The sequence below is a fragment of the Pseudopipra pipra genome, chromosome 6, assembly GCF_036250125.1.
Source record: "Pseudopipra pipra isolate bDixPip1 chromosome 6, bDixPip1.hap1, whole genome shotgun sequence".
Lineage (NCBI taxonomy): Eukaryota > Metazoa > Chordata > Aves > Passeriformes > Pipridae > Pseudopipra > Pseudopipra pipra.
In genome coordinates this window covers 41,197,861-41,216,206 of record NC_087554.1, presented here as the reverse complement: position 1 = coordinate 41,216,206, position 18,346 = coordinate 41,197,861, and the positions used below count along the sequence as shown (strand labels likewise).

The following is an 18,346-nucleotide window of genomic DNA, read 5'->3' as shown; positions in this document are numbered from 1 at the left end:
TGGGAATAGAGAGAAAGGGTAAAGGAAAAAATTTCCAGCCTTTACTTGAAATTCCATTACTTGGGGTGGATACTCCTGCCAGCCTAATACATTTGCAACCTCCCTAGATTTCCCCAAGGAAATGTTGCAGAAATAGATACTTCTATTAAGGTCTATAGACAGTTTATTGTAAGTCTCCAAGACATCACTTGATTTAGATTTCTTAGTAGGGAGGAGCAGTACTAGCAGTCAGGTTGGTTATGTGGTGGGAGTGGCAGATGCTCACGCCACTCTTTTAACTCTTGCAGCAATGCTCAGTCAGTCACGGGCTCGTGTGACAGTGATCTGGGTGGCATGTCCCTGCCCTTTTCCTTTAGCCAGATCCCAGAAGATGGTAAGGGCTGATACTTTGTCCATCTCTATGTTTCAGTCATCTGTCTGGTCTCCATCCTGTCATTCCTGATTAGTGAGAATACACTGGGGTGTGAGTGAGGAGAGCAGTAGTGTGTTCAGTGAACCAGTGGCACTGCCTTATGCCTCATCCCTCCGTGTACTTCCATCTCAAATATTGCTGAAGGTCAGATGGTGGATGTCAGAAATGAGGAGACAGATTCCTAGAAAACTAGGACTGAAGGGAACTCAGAGAAGCTGGTTTTTCCTCCTTTCTGCCCCATGGCATGACCAGTTATACCCATGTCATTCTTGACAGAGGGACAAGCATCTAAGGAATCTCTTCCAGTGTCTCCCTTGTAGTCTCTCTCTCTCTCTCTCTCTCTCTCTCTCTCTCTCTCTCCCTCTCTCTCTCTCTCTCTCTCTCTCTCTCTCTCTCTCTCTGTCCCTGCTCATTTTTCTTAATTTTGCTCCTAATGTCTAACACAGACCTTTCTTGGCACTATTTCCTGTGTCATGGACACAGAGGGCAGATTTTTTCCCTATACAACTTTTGTGAATGGAGATTTTCTTTTATCATCCCTCTGTCTTCCCTTATCAAGTTACACAACAACACTTCTTTCAGGTTTTTCTTCCAGGACATGTTTCAGATCTGTGATCGTTCTCACTGCCCTCCATTAGAAACCCTCCAATGGGTCCATTTTGAAAGACAATGCCAAAACTGGGCTCAATACACCACCTAAAGTCTTACCAATGCTGATTACAAGGAAAGGTAATTTCCAGAGGTCTTGATAGCTGCAGTCTTATCTATTCTTTACAGCAGGAGGTTTGCTTTATTTGCAATAGTATACTAATTTTGACAGAGTTTGAAATCCCTTCTAACCCCTAGTGCTTTTCTGGAAGAACTGCTGCCTTACAAGTTGTTTTCTAACCCCTGTTAATGCATTTCATTTTTTCTGCATCACTGACATTCTTTGCATGGTTTCTTACTGATTTGCATCTACATTTTTTCAACTACTTTCCCAAATTGCCAAGATGATTTTGAATGCCAAGTCTGTCCTTCAGTGTACTTAAGGTGCCTTCCAGCTCTGTGTCTTCCTGATGTGCCCACTCCCTCTTTTGTCCTCCATGTTGTAATTCAATCAGTGAGCAGAACCAGACCCAGAATAGATCTTTGTGGAGCTATTCTCAATACATCCTTTATTTTGATAGTAAACCATGGAGGACTATTTGCTGAGCAAAGTGTTTCAACTAATTTTTCATCTGTCTAACAGTAGTTTCTGCTAATTTATATTTCCCTAGTTTAGTCATAAGGATAGCTTTTGAAATGGAGCCTAAACAGCTTATGGAAATAAAGATACATGACATCTTCTGTTCCTTCCATATCTACAAGACCTGTTGCCTTGCAACAGGAGAAATTAGATTGACTTGAAAAGGCTGATCTTTACCAAACTACACTGAATACAATTGACTGTCTCATTTTGCCTTTGATATTTAGAAATAACTTGATGATTTATTCCAGAATTTTAATGGAAAGGGAATTAAGCTGATTGGTCCATAGCTACCTGTCACCCTTTCCTTTGCTTTTCTAAGAGCAATGCCTGTGATTTTCCTGTACTCCTCCACATCTCTACAGGTTCTGGAAGGCAGCCACTACCGATTCTGAGACTGCTGTAGCCAAATCTTTAAGTACCTTCAACGAAGCTCATTACGTCCAGTGAATGCATCTAACTCAATAACATTACCTCTATCATACTCTTTCCTTATTCTATGCCAAAATCTTACCTCTTTATCACTGTTACTAGTTTCTCTAATATTATCCTCTGTCAATAATTTTCACTCCCTGTTGAGCAGTAATCCAATATTTTGTTTAGTCTTCCTCTTGCTACTAACAAATTTACAGAATGATTTCTCATTCCCTTTCATTATCCTGCTACTTACAAACTTATTTTATGCTTGGCCTTTTTGATTATATTCCTGCTTGTTTCTGCTCTTCTTCTATACTCACTTGTTGTGCTCCAAGCTACTGCTTATCTTCTGCATCCTTCCTTCACAGGTGTGAGGTCAATGGTGAATTTGTGAACTGACCAGGTTGTTTTAAAAATATTTTTTCCTATTCTCCCATGAGACTGTCCCTCCTCGAGGAGAGGAGGGTGAGGTGGTTCAGAGATGTAGGGCTGGAGTATCATGACTTTGCTCCAGTTGACCAGAACCATAGCTCTAAGGACATTTGTGTGAAGACAGTGAAGGCTGCATCCTTGGATTCTGAAGCCTGAGGTGTAGGCCTGCTTGTCCAACCTGGGTGCAGGTGGTTGTTCTGATCCTCAGTCCACTAACAGTGCCAGGAGTGGGCAGGTTGAGGAGGGGTGGGAGACCATAGTGCTGTGCTGAAAGGAGACCCTGCACTGCAAGTCACCCAGGGACAGTACTAAGGCACCAGTGTGCCCCTCACAGTGGGGCCTTGTCACCTCTCACTATGCCACCACCAAGCCTCCCTATACAACACCAAACCCTCCTTCAGCATCCTGCCTCGACAAAGCCAGGAGCTGAGTGCATGGGCAGAGGGCTTGGGGGAATGCCAGGGTGAGGTCCCTCTCAGTGCCCCGTCACATCACCTTGCTGATGCTGCCTCATGCTCATGTCTTCTCCCGCATCCCAGTGTCAGTGTCCTTGCCCCTTTATACTCCCCATTTTGCCCTGACAACAGGTCCTCCTCTTCCTCCTCCTCCTGCTGTCCCGGGCTCTATGCAGACAGTTCCCCTCCCTGTGCTCCTCATTAACACCCCTCCTAACCGGCAGGAGCAGACACCACCAGCAGCTCCTTTCCCCTCCAATACCCTCCCCTTCCCTTCCATAATCTATCTAAATATTAAAATGAGTTTGTCCCTGATTTACATGCGTAAGAAGGGATGTAATAATGAGGACGTAGATTAGAAGATTTAGCACAATCGTTTGTGTAGATTGTGTCCCATCAAAGGGCAGCTCTGACAAGCCGAGATTAAGGAGCAAACAGCTGCCGCTGGAATTCAGTCCATTTGTTTGTTTGCTGTTTTCTCTCTTGACTCCAGCAAACAGTCTCATTAACATGCAAGTGATTTGCCCCTTAAGCCTTTTCCTGTTTATTATTGGGGGAGTTGCTGACGAGGGCTTTGTAGAGTCCCTGGCCCAGTTCTGAGAGATCGACATGCAAATCAAGATTAAAATGGGAAGTAATTAAAAACAAAGAAGGGGCCACGACACCTTGGTCCCCTCTTCCCTTTCAGGGGTCTTCAAGTTAGGGCACCAGAAGACGGTGTGGGGTGGGGGGAAACAGAGTGCTGCCCACCCATGCCTGTGTGGCCCTGGCAGGTCCCTCTTGGCTGTGGTGCTGAGCTCTCCCTTTCTTCTGTTCTCCTCCACTCCCACTGCCTCCCCCCTCCTCAAAACGTCTATCTGTCTACTAAATTCATTTGCAGCCTTTGCTTCAATGGCCTCGTTTGCAGCACCTTCCATATGGTCCCTGCTTTCTGCTTGCCACAGACTCTGCATGCTGGGCAGCACGACCTGCACTGAATGCTGCCTTCCCATGCATAGTCCCTAACCCAGGGCTGTCTATGCCCTCTGCCCCCTTACTAGTGGTGTCCCCACCCAGCATCATGACCCTACCAACAGACCCTGCAGCTTTTTCAGCATCCACGGTGGGTGAGGGACTGGGACACGCAGGGATTGTGCAGCAGCTATGCTCATGGGAACAGACAACGATACACTGAGGGCTCCTCAGTGGGTCTCCTCAAAGATCTCCTGAAGCCACATAGGCTGTGGAGGCTAGCTCAGGTCACTGGAGCAACACTGGGAAGAAACCAGCACGGTGTCTGTCTTTCAGTAGCACCCAGATTCAGCTGGTGAACACTGCTGGTGAGAGTGCAGGGGCAGGGATGGTCTGCGCTCATCTGCCGACTCCCTGAGTCCGATGCACCCTGTCTGCAGTGGGCTAGGGATGACAACTGTGAGGAACAACACAAAGGATTTCTTGGGCTGAGAGAGAGAGACTGTCACATAAATTCCCTGCAAAGCAATCAGCCCTTTCTCTTCATTTATCAGAGTGCTTGCTCTATCCCCTGCAAGTCAAGTAAAAATATAATGAAGCCTAGAAACTTGCTCTGGGAAGCAGCAATGGTTATTCAGTGTATGTTTACCCGGACAAGCAGGGACAGATGTGGGTTTGCTCTGGCTGGCAGCTGACTCCTACCTGGCAGCACGAAGCTGTGCTGGAGCACCTCCGCACCCAGCCCCACATCTTGATCACCCCCAAGGCTCCTGGCTTGGGCACAGCTGCTCCTGGACACAACGTGATTTCTGCCCAGGTACTCAGCACACTTGCACCTTCTTAAGCATACTTGCATGTGTACATGTGCGCACACCCTCAGTGCCTGGGTGAGGCTGTTCGCCAGGTGTGACACTGAACAGTTATGAAATTTGTGACTTTCTTTCACGATTTTCTTGATGCTGACAGGCTGCTGTGCACATTTCCATGGGGCTCAGGGCCAGCAGGACCTGAGGACAGGCAGCCTGCTCTAGGCGTCCAAAACTCCTGGCCCAGGGGCCTGGCTGTTGTTTTCAGTGGTTACCCAGTTGTCACTGAAGTTGGTTTCACACATGACTGGGGAGAGACTGCAACACTGCAGATACATGATTGCAGATTGCACTGTAATGAACACATGTAGGAGAATCACGATGCACATTTTAAGTACTTTTTAACCTGAGTGCTTTATTTTTATAATCATGGGGTAGAGCTGCACAGAGAGTTGGTCAGGAAGAGCTCTCTCTCTCCTTTGCTCAAGTTAGCTGTTAAGTCCAGAGAAGTTCATGACTTTTGTAGGAACAACTGTTTAGAGCAGCAGTGCCTTCTCCTCAAACTACTTCTGCTACTTACCAGGGCAATGCAGCAAGGAATGACCAAAACCAAAACAGGGCCAGCCTCAATGTTATGGCATTGCACAAAGTAAATGAGGTGGTGGCCATGATCCTTACAAACACCCTGTATTGTGTATAGACAGAATGACAGGCGGGTGATTGTGAATTCCCTGCTGCTGTTTCCAACTCATTGGTCAAAATAATTAATGAAATAGTTATAGCTTTTGCTTTTTCAAACTCAGAGAATGGCACAACTTCATTACTTTCCCAGCTTTTTTTGTGTGTTTGTTATGACAGTGCCAAAGGGGAGAAGAGCATTTTCCCAGCTGGGGCACTACCTGCAGGACAGCATAGTCTAGTACAGCTGGAGAGGCCAGTAATGTTTAAACAATGTTCAGGGATAGGAATAGATATCTTTTTCTGTCTTGTACTTGAGTAGCCACTGGATTCTTCTGATCTACTCTGACCTCGGTCCCATACCCCTCTCCAAGAGGTACCTCCCCAGCCAGCAGCCATGCTTCAGGTGTGCTCCCTCAAGAGAATGCCATGTGCAGTCCCAGCCAGGCCCTGGGTTCCCCAGTGAGGCAGCACTCAGCTGTACAGCACCTTGTACGCTCGCTCACCTTGCAGTCCCATCGGCAGGGAGGTCCCCAGGCAGCAGCACCCCACCAACAGTAACATTGCCTCTCTTAGTATGATTTTTTTATCTGTAACAACTCAGCCCTTGTTGCAATTGATTTTCAGTGGATCATTGAAAGCTGCTCCATCAGTCTAGTCCTAGCAGATTTCTACTGCCTGTTTCTCTGTTGTTTTGTGGGTTTTTTTTAAATTTCCACAAAAATAGAGTTTTGGTTTACAATGGGATAAGGGTTCTCTGGCTTGGGCATTTACCCTCATGAAGCCCTGTGCCATTTTTGCTCAAGCACAGCACAGTCAAAGCAACCACCACATCCTTGGATGGAGATCAGATCTGGAGAACTTCACACTCCCCAACTGAAAGAGTTATGAGTGATTAAGAAGGCCACTGATAATAGAAACACTTAGTCAGCCTTTGTGTAAGTAATTTAATGCTCCAGCTCTAAATAGGAATGAGCAGGTGAAATCAATGTGTATCTGCAGCATGCTTGCAAATAAACAGGGAACTGCTGGAGAGTGCTGTTCACCTGCAGCTCATCACCACCCATGACACCATCATGCAGTGCATCCCTCCCAAGCTGGTCCTTGGGAATGTGCTGATGGACCCCGAAAAGTGGGATCAGCGCTTCAGCCAAAGGAAGATGTGATGGAGAGAGGGGTCTGGAAGAAAACCACTCATAAATGAGGGAAGTGAGGATACTGGAGTTGTTCCCGATTCCCAAAAAAAGAGCTTTTTGCCCAGGAGAGTCTAGAGATCAATCTGAGATGGCAGGGGCAGGAGAAGCTCTGGAAAGTGGTGGCTTTGCCAAGGAGACAGAGGGTACACTGAGTCCTCCAGCATCTCATGGGCTCCTGCATTATGTGTGCAGAGGGGTCCCTGCCCAAACCACCTGCTGCAGTAATAAGTGCTTGACTGAGAACAGGACAGCAGAAAAAAAAAAGGGGCCTCGTGGGCCCAGCTGCAGCGTGTGCCACCATGTGAGCAGGGAAGGTGGGGGAGTCTCTAATCCCTCAGGGCCAGGCCAGCTGCCAGGATCCGGCTCATTCTCCAGCATGGCAGCTCCGCAGCCTCTCTCTCACCAGCTGATGACACCCTTTGCAGGGCAGGGGCTGCCTGCAGCTTCTCTTCCTGGGGCTTGTGCTCCAAATAGCTGCAGGCACAGAAATGCCAGGTTTTATGTGCACCCTCTTTTGGGAGGTCCAGGAGGCTTTTGTGACCTGCATAGACACTTAAAGAGGGTCAAGGGGGAATGTTGCATCTCCTAACTTGCCCTACTAATTGCTGGTGGTTTCATGCATCAACTTTGCCAGACGTGCTGGGCTGTTGCTTTTCTTCTCTGTGAGGAAATATAAGTATAAAATTATCCTTGTGGACGTAACAAGGGGATTTTTTATCAAAGCCACTCCAGTACAGGAAGTTTCTCTCTTCAGAGCCAAGATATCCTACTCACCCTCCACTGCATCCTTCTTTCGACTCTGATTATTGTTGCATTACTATTATGTCATAAATTGACGTCTTGTGTTCCTGTTTGTTATCTGGGGATTCTGCTCTAATCTTGACAATCGCTAATGCAGCGTAAATCCAGCGCACTGGGTGATAATCTGGCTACATAAAAAAAAAAAAAAAAAAAAAAAAGGACTTTCTAGGCATAATGAAAACCTTTCACTTTAATATTGAGCACAATACTTTTACCATGAAATTGCATTTCCCCCAGCAATTCTTCTCCGCAGTTCAGAAAGATACTGTGCTCTGTTTGCCTTTAGATAAAGCTGGTGCTCAGTGGGATTTAGTGGGCAGGGTGCAAGATCCAGCCCCCAGCACAGCGCAGAGCAGTTAGCGTCCTGCACTCCAGTGACATCCAAAAGTTGGCAGAAGCCCTGCTCCCTCCCTGGCCTCGGCAGGGAATGTCTCCCCTCCGCCAAACAGAGCGCTGGAGGATGGATGGGGGCTTTTTTTGGGTTGTGTTAATTACATACGAAAATTAATTCAGTATGACTCATTTTTATAGGTAGTAATTAATGCCTGCTGAAACCCTGTTTCCACCTACATGTATCATCACGTTAAGTAGGTGTGCTCAGAACTGAGGAGGCCCTGGGTCAGCAAACGAGGGCTGCGTTTCAGTCCCATTCTCAGAGAGACATTAAGGGCGTACGAGCGCAGAAAGCACGGGAAACCAGGGCGATAAAATGAGGAGGGCGAGATGGTGCGCTAGGGCATTGGTGGTACGGATGTTGAGCAGAATGCAGTGCCCCCCCTAAACCCAGGCCATGGCTTTTTGCAGGCCGGGGCCCCCAGGCAGCTCCAGGGGCCGCCTGGCGCTGGCGGGGCAGGAAAGGCAGTGTCCCTGGCCCCAGCGGGGCCCCGTCCCTGCTGCCCCCCACGGCAGGCCCGGGGCCGGGGGCGCCGGGGGCCGGGGGACCGCGAGCGGGGCGGGCGCCCGGGTGTCGGTGGCGCAGCGTCCGGGAATGCGCCGCTGATCCTAACCAAGTTTGCCAGCCATGCTTTTCTCATGGCTCCCGCACAATGGCCCGTTTTCTGCCCACCTGCCGATTATGCTTAATTAGGCGAGGAGTTGATTAATTTGAGGTAATTGACAGCTAATTACAGGCCTGAGGGCTCATTAACTTGACGTCCTGTCTGAGGGAATCAGCTGGAGGGGGTCAGGTGATGTGCAGCCCCCCTCCGGTGACCGCTTGCCGCCCACTCACCTGGGCGGCCCAGGATGGGAACAAGCGAGGCCAGGCTGTGGGAGATGGGATGCTTGGGGCCGTGGGTGCAGGACCTAGGCAGGACAAACATCCCCAGAGGGGATGCAGCATGAGAAATGCTGCAGGGCAGGAGGCTCCCCGTGGTGATAAAGTAGGCTCCAGGGGGAGAGGGGTTTTGGAGGTCGGTGATGGGGGGGGGGGGGCTTGGAGAGCAAACAGCCAAGCATGCAGGTAGGAGGGGAGAGGGATGTGGATGGAGTGATGGCTCCCAAGGCTGCAGCTCCCTGTAGGCTCGGCCAGCAGTCCCCCACCATGCCCACGGCCCCAGCATGAGGGTGGAAGGATGCTACAGGTCCATCACCGCAACAGGAGCCCACAGCAGCTGCAGGCATGCTGCAAGCACCCATGCTTATTGTACAGCAGGTCACTGCAAGGCATTGTTAGTCACTTCATATTTACATTAGACAATACAACTACTGATTGAAGACAGGGAATCTTTTCTTTATTAAGACTCTTCTCAGTTGTTTTTTACTGCATGCAAATAATAGGACAGCAAGAGAGCTGTTTCCCTAATACCCTATCAGCCTCCCTCAGTGGAGAATTTGGGCATGTCCTCTGGATTTACAAATGTATCCTGATCTCACCTTTCCGGAACTGGTGGGATCCCTGTACAGAGACAGGCTAAATGACATAACAAAGGTCACATTCAAAATTTAAGAGATAAATCCGGCTTTTTGAGCCCAAAACCTTGACCGTAAAACCACTTCACCATTTTCCTCAAGCACAAGGCAGGTTACCTGAAGATGACTGACACCTGCCAGAGGTCTCACCTTGTGTCTTCTCTTCTTGTGGAAAGGCAGCTCACAGGTCTGGGATGTTCCTGGCAATGCTGAGGAGAGGGGCAGAGGATGCCTTTTTAAAAGGCTACTGTCTAATTATGTCAGACAAGATGTGGCTGTAGAAATGTATTTGAAAGGTCACAAAGGTTTGTGATGGCTTCTTGTTGCTGAGGGAGTGCTCACCACTCTTGGACTCCATCTCATCTTCTGAAAGTCTTGCCCTAGACATGGTACATCATGGGATATAATGACTAATTATTAAGCTTGGATCAGGATTCAGTGGTAAGCCAGTACAGGAAGTGGCAGAGAGGAGGAATGAGAAGTAAGCCATACTGGTGAGCAGAATGACTATGGGACACAGTGACACAGTAATAGCTGGACTGTCTGAGCAGCCACAGGCTTCATACCAAGGTACTTTGCACTGCTACAGGCAATGAAATCGAAGGAATGGGATCTTCTGGCAAAATTGCAGAAAACTCTTCCTCTGTGCACATATGGAAGTACAGTGAAGAATCCAAAAATCATCATAAATCGCAGTTTGACCTCACCACTGGGGCTCTTCAGCCAGAGGAAGCTGCATCACAACTGGAGCCTTCTCAAAACACTTCCCTTCACCCACTGGCATCATCTCTAACTGCCTTATTTTGGCCTTACTTCTCCTCTGGCTCCTCTGAAAGTGCTGTGCCATCCTCACATTTCTGCTGTGATTAAAAAGGATGAAAAATACAGGTGTCTCATCTGCATACTGCTGATAGTGGCTTTTAGTAACTTGACTAAACAACTCGCTTTTATATCCTGCTATTGCATTCCACAGCTAACTTATACACTGTCCTTTATCCCTTTGAAATGTACTGGGGTTTCATTTTTTAAGCTCTCATTTACATTTCATGGAGTTGGGTAAAGCTGACTGGTCTCGATGCCAATCACTATTTAATACCCTTCTCCCATTTGTTGTTCCTTCTTTCTACACTAAACACACCCAGACTGGGTGAGGATTCATTGTACAGAGGCCAAATGGACCCCTGTGACAAATAAATTTTGCTCACTTGCTCAGAACCTCTCCTGTGTCTGTCTCTTTCAGGAGAAGGTCTCCATAATTTAAGTTGCATTTGAGAGGAGAACACCCCAACAATTTTTATAGTGGCATTTATCATTTAGAACCTGGGAGAGGAGTTATTTGGAGGAGCCCAGACAGGTAGTTTCTGGTTTTTCTCTCTAAATCCATTGTTGAAATTGGCTAAACCTTGGCCATTTCTCATCTTGACTATTGCAAGGCTGTTGCTTTCTAGTGCAAATACAAAGACTGTACATTGGTACGATGGTATTAAGCATTAGGTATAGCACTGGGCTACCTAGTTGTGAATTTCTTCCTCTTTCCTGTGTTGACACATTCATCAATAGTGCCTGAGAATCTCATAAACAGGGATACACTTAACTATATACATTCTCAATGAGCTCACCTAATGTTATCATCAGCTTATACATGGAGCACTTGGACCGAAGTATATTTAGCAGTTACCCACATTTAACAGGATGTCTGAGGTAGATCCCGATAGGCAAAGTGCATCCTGTGTCTTTTAACTTGCTAAACCTTAGAGTTCTCTCTTGCTATAGAAAGCCTCACCCACCAAATGCCACACTGTGACACTGAGTGCCTTTCAGAAGAAGGAATGTTTCATGGAGACCATGATTCTTCCAAAGCCTAATCTTTAGGAAAACTTCCTTTTTGACACTGAATATTTGCCTGAATTCCCAAGAAATCTCCGGAAGCCAGAAGCCCCACTCACCGTTCCTGGAAGTGTTCCAAAAGCATGTTGATGTGGTGCTTAGGGAATGGTGGTAGACCCGGCAGTGTTAATGGTTGGACTCGAGGTCTTTTCCAGCCTTCATGATTCTATGGTACCTGAGTCAAGAGCTCCTTCTATTTCTAATGAAATTGCTGAGTCTGGGCTTAGGGGGTTAGTTCTAGCAACAGGAAATTTTACACAGTTGTAAAGCTCTGGATAGGCAGCAACAGCTTTGATCCTTGAGGGAGTGGTAAGTAGCCTCCCTAGGATTGTCATACTGATCTGTGGATCAGGATAGCACAGGATCATTTACTTGAGAGGTGCTTCCTCAGAGAAACCCACTCTGTAACAGTATATTTTGATTTAGGCTGATGTCACTTCAGCCAGGGAGACTGGTTATTGGTATATGTTCATGACAAGCTATTGGTATTTGAATACAGGTCTCTGGAACATTCAGAATTTCATTAAATTTTGGCCAACTCCTTCTTGTACTAAGTCTGTGGATGCTGCAGAAGAAAAAAATTGGAAAAGATACCAGTACTCAAAGAGAAGTGTGTAATACCAGTAGTCTGTTTTACAGTAGTAGAACTGCAAGTAATCCCTATGCAAACTACACACAAGCTTTCTAAATATGTTAGCAGGATGGAAATTACTGCTGTCATCAATGACAGGGTAACCTGTTTGAATTTAATTTGCTTTTTATCACAGAATTTTTGACTTTGGAATCCTCTGGCTCTTGGGAATCCAAAAAAAGAGGTGGAGGTGTCAGCAAATCATTTGTCTGAGGGACACAACTCTACCATTTTTGGAAAGCAATCTGGACTTCTAGCAGGTTGCAGTGTTTAAGAAAGTTTCATGATTTCAAGGAAGAGGGTAAGATATTCCCACTTCTGACCATTACCTAAGCAGTGGCAAGCATAGTGTTGCTGATGCCTGTGCCAGTTTAAACTGCTGCATTGGCCATCATGTGAAGCAGTCATTTGTTATTTGTGGATGAGAACTGTGCTCAGATGTGGACTGACGACATGGCTTGTTGCTTCTGCGATACCCTTTCCATTGCTTTCCTCTTTGGACAGAGTGCAGGCCATTTCAAGAGGAAGAGTGTTAGATCTAAACCACTAAGATTTTCTTGACTCTTCATCTGTCCTTCTCCACTTTGGCAGATACAAGCCATTGTTCAGCACTAACATCCCCGCACCACGTGTCCAGCCATAATGCCTACCTCATTTGCAGCTGAAGCTGTGTCTGAACCTGTCCACAACACTATCTGTGATCAGTGACTTTTAAAAGAGCGACCTGCTCCTTCTCCAATGTCTCCATTTAATTTGGGTACCACTGCAGCATGAGATAATACAACAGGACTGCTCTGAGCTCAAGGAGTATGAATGGCCAGAGGGAGAGCTTCTTAGGTCTGAGTTTTCTGAAATAGTTCCAGCTCTTTTTCTTACCTAAGAATTTCTTCTTCAACATAAAGAGTGAGTGGCCACCAAAAATAAGCTCCTTCTATTCAGTCTGGCTCCAGAAGTAATTTTGTTCCACATACACAGTCTGTGTGAAGGAACTCAAGGCATTATGATGCCAACAACAGCAGCTTGATGAAATGTTGCTTTAAAATCCATGTCATAATTACTGCATGTGTATATATATGCCCATGTTTTTACATCTGTATATTGGCACCTGCCCTGCAGAGGCTGGATGACAATTCTCCCAAATCAATTAGAAGGCTGAATTTTAGGTCAAGATCCTGCTAAACAGCTTGAAGAACTGCCACAAATATCCTTATCCCATGGTTACACTAAGCAGGTCAACTTTCCAGTTCTGACATACGAAGAAAGGTATTTTTCAGGTGCTGCCTATGTAAGTGACATAACTCCCAACCACCAGAAAAACAGTCTGTGTTCTAAGCTTAAATGAGACCTTGGGATCAAAATTCTACAGTTTCAACCCAAATGCATTACATGACGCACAAATTACTGATACATGTTTAGCTTCATGTGCCTGAGAAGCCAGTTAGCAGAAGAGTGTACATAGGTGCACAGACCTTTTATATAATTTTGAACATCTTTCACCTTGTAGAGCTGTTAAGTAACAATTCTCTATCAGTATCTGGGTTTCAGAAGAGAAGCTGCCTGACCGATTGCCTTGCTCAGGAGTAAGAGCGTTGCTGTAATTATCTTGTTTGCAAGAAAAATAAGAACATTCATCTAATTTTATGTTAGCAGAAGAAATAGCAATTGTGAAATTTATCATTAGCTCAAATGCTATTTTATTTTGCAGATGAATAAATGTTGAATGACTGACCTTTGTGTAGTATTTTTCCTATTATTTCTGTAGGAATTAAATTAAATTAAATATATTTATTTTAATTATTTAATTATTTTAAATAATTAAAATTAAATATATTAAATTTTCCATTAAATGCTGGAATTTTGACATTTGACTGACCCAAATAAGAACAAACCACCTTATTCTAATGTGTCCTGCATTTTAACATTTTGAGGTGAGAGGAGAACCGAAAGCCATCAGGTTCCATGATATAAAAAATAAAGAATACTTCTGAACATTTAGCTTACATGAGACTGTTTATCTTCGTGCACAGCAGTGCTGATCTGTTGCAAACCAGTTTAACTGAAGAGTCCCAAGGGGGACTTTATACTTGTTTTGTTTGAAGATGCTGCAAGACAGTGTGAACCATGAGAACCAAAGAGAAGGAAACCTTTCTCTTTTTAGATCAATAAGTCACTGGGAGGATTAGTCTCCTGTAGTCCCCGAGAGCAGTTGGTTACCTTGAAAAGAGTAAGACACCAAGCGAATTTCTCCTTCCTAGGACCCACCTCTCTGTACATCCAACCAAGGACCATGAGTCCAGTGAAGAGGGCACTTTGGTAAATGTGGAACTGGCATGGCAGTATTGGGTGATCTGCCATATAACAGCAGAAATCAGGCACAAGTAGCAAAAGGTTTGCCTGTGCATCGTCTTCTGACTAATGCACTGACAGCACCTCCTGCAGATCTGGGGGAGTCTGAGGAAAGAAGTATGGGGACAGCTGATTCAGAGCATCTATCCATACCTTCTCCCAAATAAAGGTATTTTGAAGTTGTGTAGGCACTAGACATTAAAAGACATCAGATACTCACCCCTTCAAAGCACAGACTGTTTACTTTGGTATAGCTCCAAGCTGGGATTTATAACCAATTTAGCAGGACAGCTTCTCAGAATTTATAGAGGTTGATTGTTTTGGCATTAGTTTGATGACCAATTTCAATCCAATTCCGAGACTAAATTAATTTATTGCTCTGATAAGATAGTGTTCTTTTTGTTATCTTCCCTCAATAATACTTTAGCTTATGTATGTATACAAATATGTATGTAGCTTATTTGGATGATATTTTTATTTCATCTTAAAGACTTTTATGAACATTATAATAAAAAAAACATACAAATGCCCTCCTGATACTTCTGTAAGCAATAACAATTGACCAGAATGGATATTACCAGGCAAAAAGCCTGAATGCATTCACTTAAGAAGTCAATGATATCCACACATTTGTTTCACTGACACTGCATTTGGCTCATCAAATATATAGCACTCTGCCTGTACACTCAAGTTTTCAGGACAGGGGTTTGTGACAAAGAGACTTTACCCACTTGCTACAAGAAAAATGACAAATGTTACTTTTTTTGTCCTGGACAATAATTTTGTTAAGTTACAAAAACTAGGAAGCTGCCTAGAGATTAGAGAAAAGGAATTGTGTTATTGATCATTAAAATAAATTTTAAAAAAAGGAAAATTAGAGTTCTCAGGAATATCTATTGCCAGTAAAATAACAGAATTTTAAAAATGGGGAAAAAAATCACTAACCACCTAGAAATCAGAAAACAAGCATCAGCACTAGGGATTTCTAAAGAACAAATTGTGATGGAGAAAACTGATTGCTTTTAAAAATAGAATTACAAAATTAGTGGATGAAGGGAACATGATGGATTTGATACATTCGGATTTTAGTAAAGATTTGATAAATCCTACTCAAAATTAATGCAAATGGGTTTGGCTACACCACTAGATGGAAAGAAAAATTGGCTGGAGACCCACAAATAAAGGATAATGATGCATAAAAAGGTATTGTGTTGGAGGGAGAGGTCTCCCAGGGATCAGCAGTCAGTTTTGTCCTATTTAACACCTCTTAACATGACACCTTCTGCCTGGAAATCAAGAAATTTTGTTAAGAGAGTGAAATATGGAAGGACATGTGCAATAGACCACCTGATAATAAAATTGGATCCCAGCAAAAATACAAGTATTGTGCAAACTACAGTATAGTCAGGAGGAGGTCCCTAGAAAACACCACATGAGAATCACTGCAGCAGGAACCAATGAGATGGGAATTTGCAGTGTAGGACAGCAGAAAAACAACAGGAGAGTTTGAGCAATACAGCTACAATTCACCCCAATATGGAATGACCAGAGGACTTTTTGCAGTATCTGTCTCCCACATATGCTTTCAGTAAAGTTCCAAGCAGGTTTTGATGGTATAGCGGGTAGGGGAGCTCCTGGAGTCTCTCTTGTCACATGCTGGAGACAAAACTGCTGTTAAGAGATTCTTCTCCCCAGAAACAACCAGTGCAGACACTCACAGTGAAGTTAGCCTGATTTGGGAGGAGGGCTTTAAATAGATCCTCGTTCATTTTTTAAAAAATGTAAAACCAGGAAAGGAAATGGCAGTAAAGCAAATTAAATGCATTAACAGCAGACATAAATCCCCATTTTCCTAATGTTTTCCCATTCTCTATCACTCACTCTGTCCATTTGCAATTTCAGCTATTAACCATCTAATCTCAGCCTCCATCCACAGGTGTACATGGGTGTCCCAATAACTTTTGCACCTCTAGGCCAGTTTCAGACAACTTCCAGAGTGTAGGCAATACATTTCTGTACATTTTGTTACGCCAATGGGCTGACCAAAAAAGAAATCCAATGATTGCCCTTAATGAAGTGTGAGCATATCCTCTGGGAGGCATCTAGAGAATCCACACGATGCGGTCTTGAGAGACACATTCACAAGGAACACCATGCTTCCCTTTCTAGTTCCACTGCTCATGAAACTTCTGCTTTTCTCTGATCTCCTTCTTGCTGAAACCCATTACCTATTCCTATTTGCTCCCCTTGTGTTTCTTTCATAATTTTTCTCCTTAAATTGCATTTGTAACCATCTGACTCCTTTGGTCCTTTGCATTTGTCCCAGCCTCCTGCTCAGGCCTTGTTGTCTTCCAAACTGTGCTTTGTCATCTCTCTTGGTCTCTTGTCCTCTAAGAACCCTATTTTTAAATTCTTCTCACTTACCTGTATTTTTCTTTCAGTCTTCCATATCACTCCATTTTCACAGTCATCTCCCACCAAAAAAACTTGCTGATAATATTTTGATACTTGTTAGTGAAACTCCTGTAAACCTTACCCAGATGCATTACACAAATGGGGTACACTAATATTTACTATAGCAAGTTCCTCTGTTTTCAAACTATTGAAGTGAATGAGAGAAATCATCTCTCTTTTGCTAGAGCAAATAGTTTTAAGCTCCCTAGAGAGCTGCAGTGATCATTTTAATAGTATTCTCTGTTAACACAGGATCAGACCCCCAGAGCATCAGAGCAAGAGCAAGGTTTTCCATGTGGCAGAATTAGGAAAATTACATTTTTCCTGCCCTGGTCTATCGACAAACATTTGGACTGGAGCAGCTGTGGAGTTACATGAAATCTGGAAAGTAGCACTTACACCCTCTCTGCATGAGTGTACAAGGTCAAAATAGTGTTATACATCAGTGAAGATATTATAATTATTATTAGGATCTCTGTAATGCTCATTGCTCTCTCCTAAATGCATGTGTACACTGTACACACTGTAGCAGTTAACAGCACTATGAGAAACCTTCATTTTTAGTGTTCTGTTTTAAATTAATTAAACCTTTAACACTGCAAAAAGTTACTTAAAAAATTAAATTCATAGAATAGTTTTTCACAGGTCTTTAAAAAATATTAAAATGTCTGGTATTGCACTGTAATTTATTATTATTTAAATTTCTAATGCCTGCCAGTTGCTTAGGCATTTGCATTTTTATTTATTTAGTTAGTTTTAAAACCACGTCTATTTAATGAAACAACAAGGCAGACGGCAAGCACTGGAAGGGCCACTTGACTGTGGGTAAGAAGTTACAGGGTTTGAACTGTGATGGATAACCTCTAACAAGTCTCTTTACATCTTGATGTCTCCTTTTCTCCTCCCACTCTCTTACTGTTTCATCTGCTTATAACCTCTTGAGGACAGAGACCTTCGCCTAATTTTGTGTTTCTGTGAATGACAGCACAATAAAGCTTTGATACTTGCTGAGGTCGCCATGACTTAAATGACTAGTGTGGTGCATTTGAAAACTCAAACTACTAAAGAGATGTCCTCCAAACACCACTCCAGCCCAGAGGCCAGGTACTGTACAATTAGTAAGCATTATGTGAATGCCAGGAGGTCTCAGTGAAGGCCAAAAGGAGCTGTTGCACCCTTTCCCTCCATCTGCATATTTTTCACCCGTCTTCACAATGTTTTTGAGTGCTGCTAATCTGTATGAAGAATATTCTTCATCAGAATGTCCTCCTCACAAGGACATAAAACCAACTCACTCGATCCTTATCTATATGTAGAAGTCAGAAATTTGGCATGACGTTATCAATACAGCAAGATGACAGGCCAGTAAACAACGTGTAGCAAGCAAGGACCCCAATACTTCCTCAGGCAAAGAAATGGAGATAAATTGGCAAAACCAGTCATGTGTCTTCTTGCAGACTCTTCTCCTGGCATCTGCCTGTGATGTCCAGTCTCTTGAGGGAGGCTTGACATGGCAAGTGTCACCAACCCTTACTCAGGGAGGTCACTTGACTCCTGAGCTTCCAGAGCACAAAAACTGAAATGAGTGTAATGGTCTCTAGTTTTCTGTCATTGATTTGAGATTCCTCCTAAGACCAAAACTGAAGCGTCTGGAAGGCAAGGTAAGTGACCATGTGGTATAACAGGCAGTAGTTTTTCCTTTTCAGACACTAGGGTTACAGATCTGTTCTGCTGGGACACT

The 18,346-nt window shown here is 44.3% G+C and overlaps 1 protein-coding gene across 1 annotated transcript in view; it reads right to left on the bottom strand.

Annotated features, from left to right (window-relative positions):
• Window positions 1–9,305: 9,305 nt before the first annotated feature.
• LIN52 (lin-52 DREAM MuvB core complex component) overlaps window positions 9,306–18,346 on the bottom strand; it is a 56,701-nt gene continuing 47,660 nt past the window's right edge. The window contains exon 6 of the mRNA XM_064658669.1: window positions 9,306–9,496. Within this exon, the coding sequence (XP_064514739.1) occupies window positions 9,321–9,496 (176 nt within the window). The 3' untranslated portion in view covers window positions 9,306–9,320. The remainder of the gene's footprint in view (window positions 9,497–18,346) is intronic.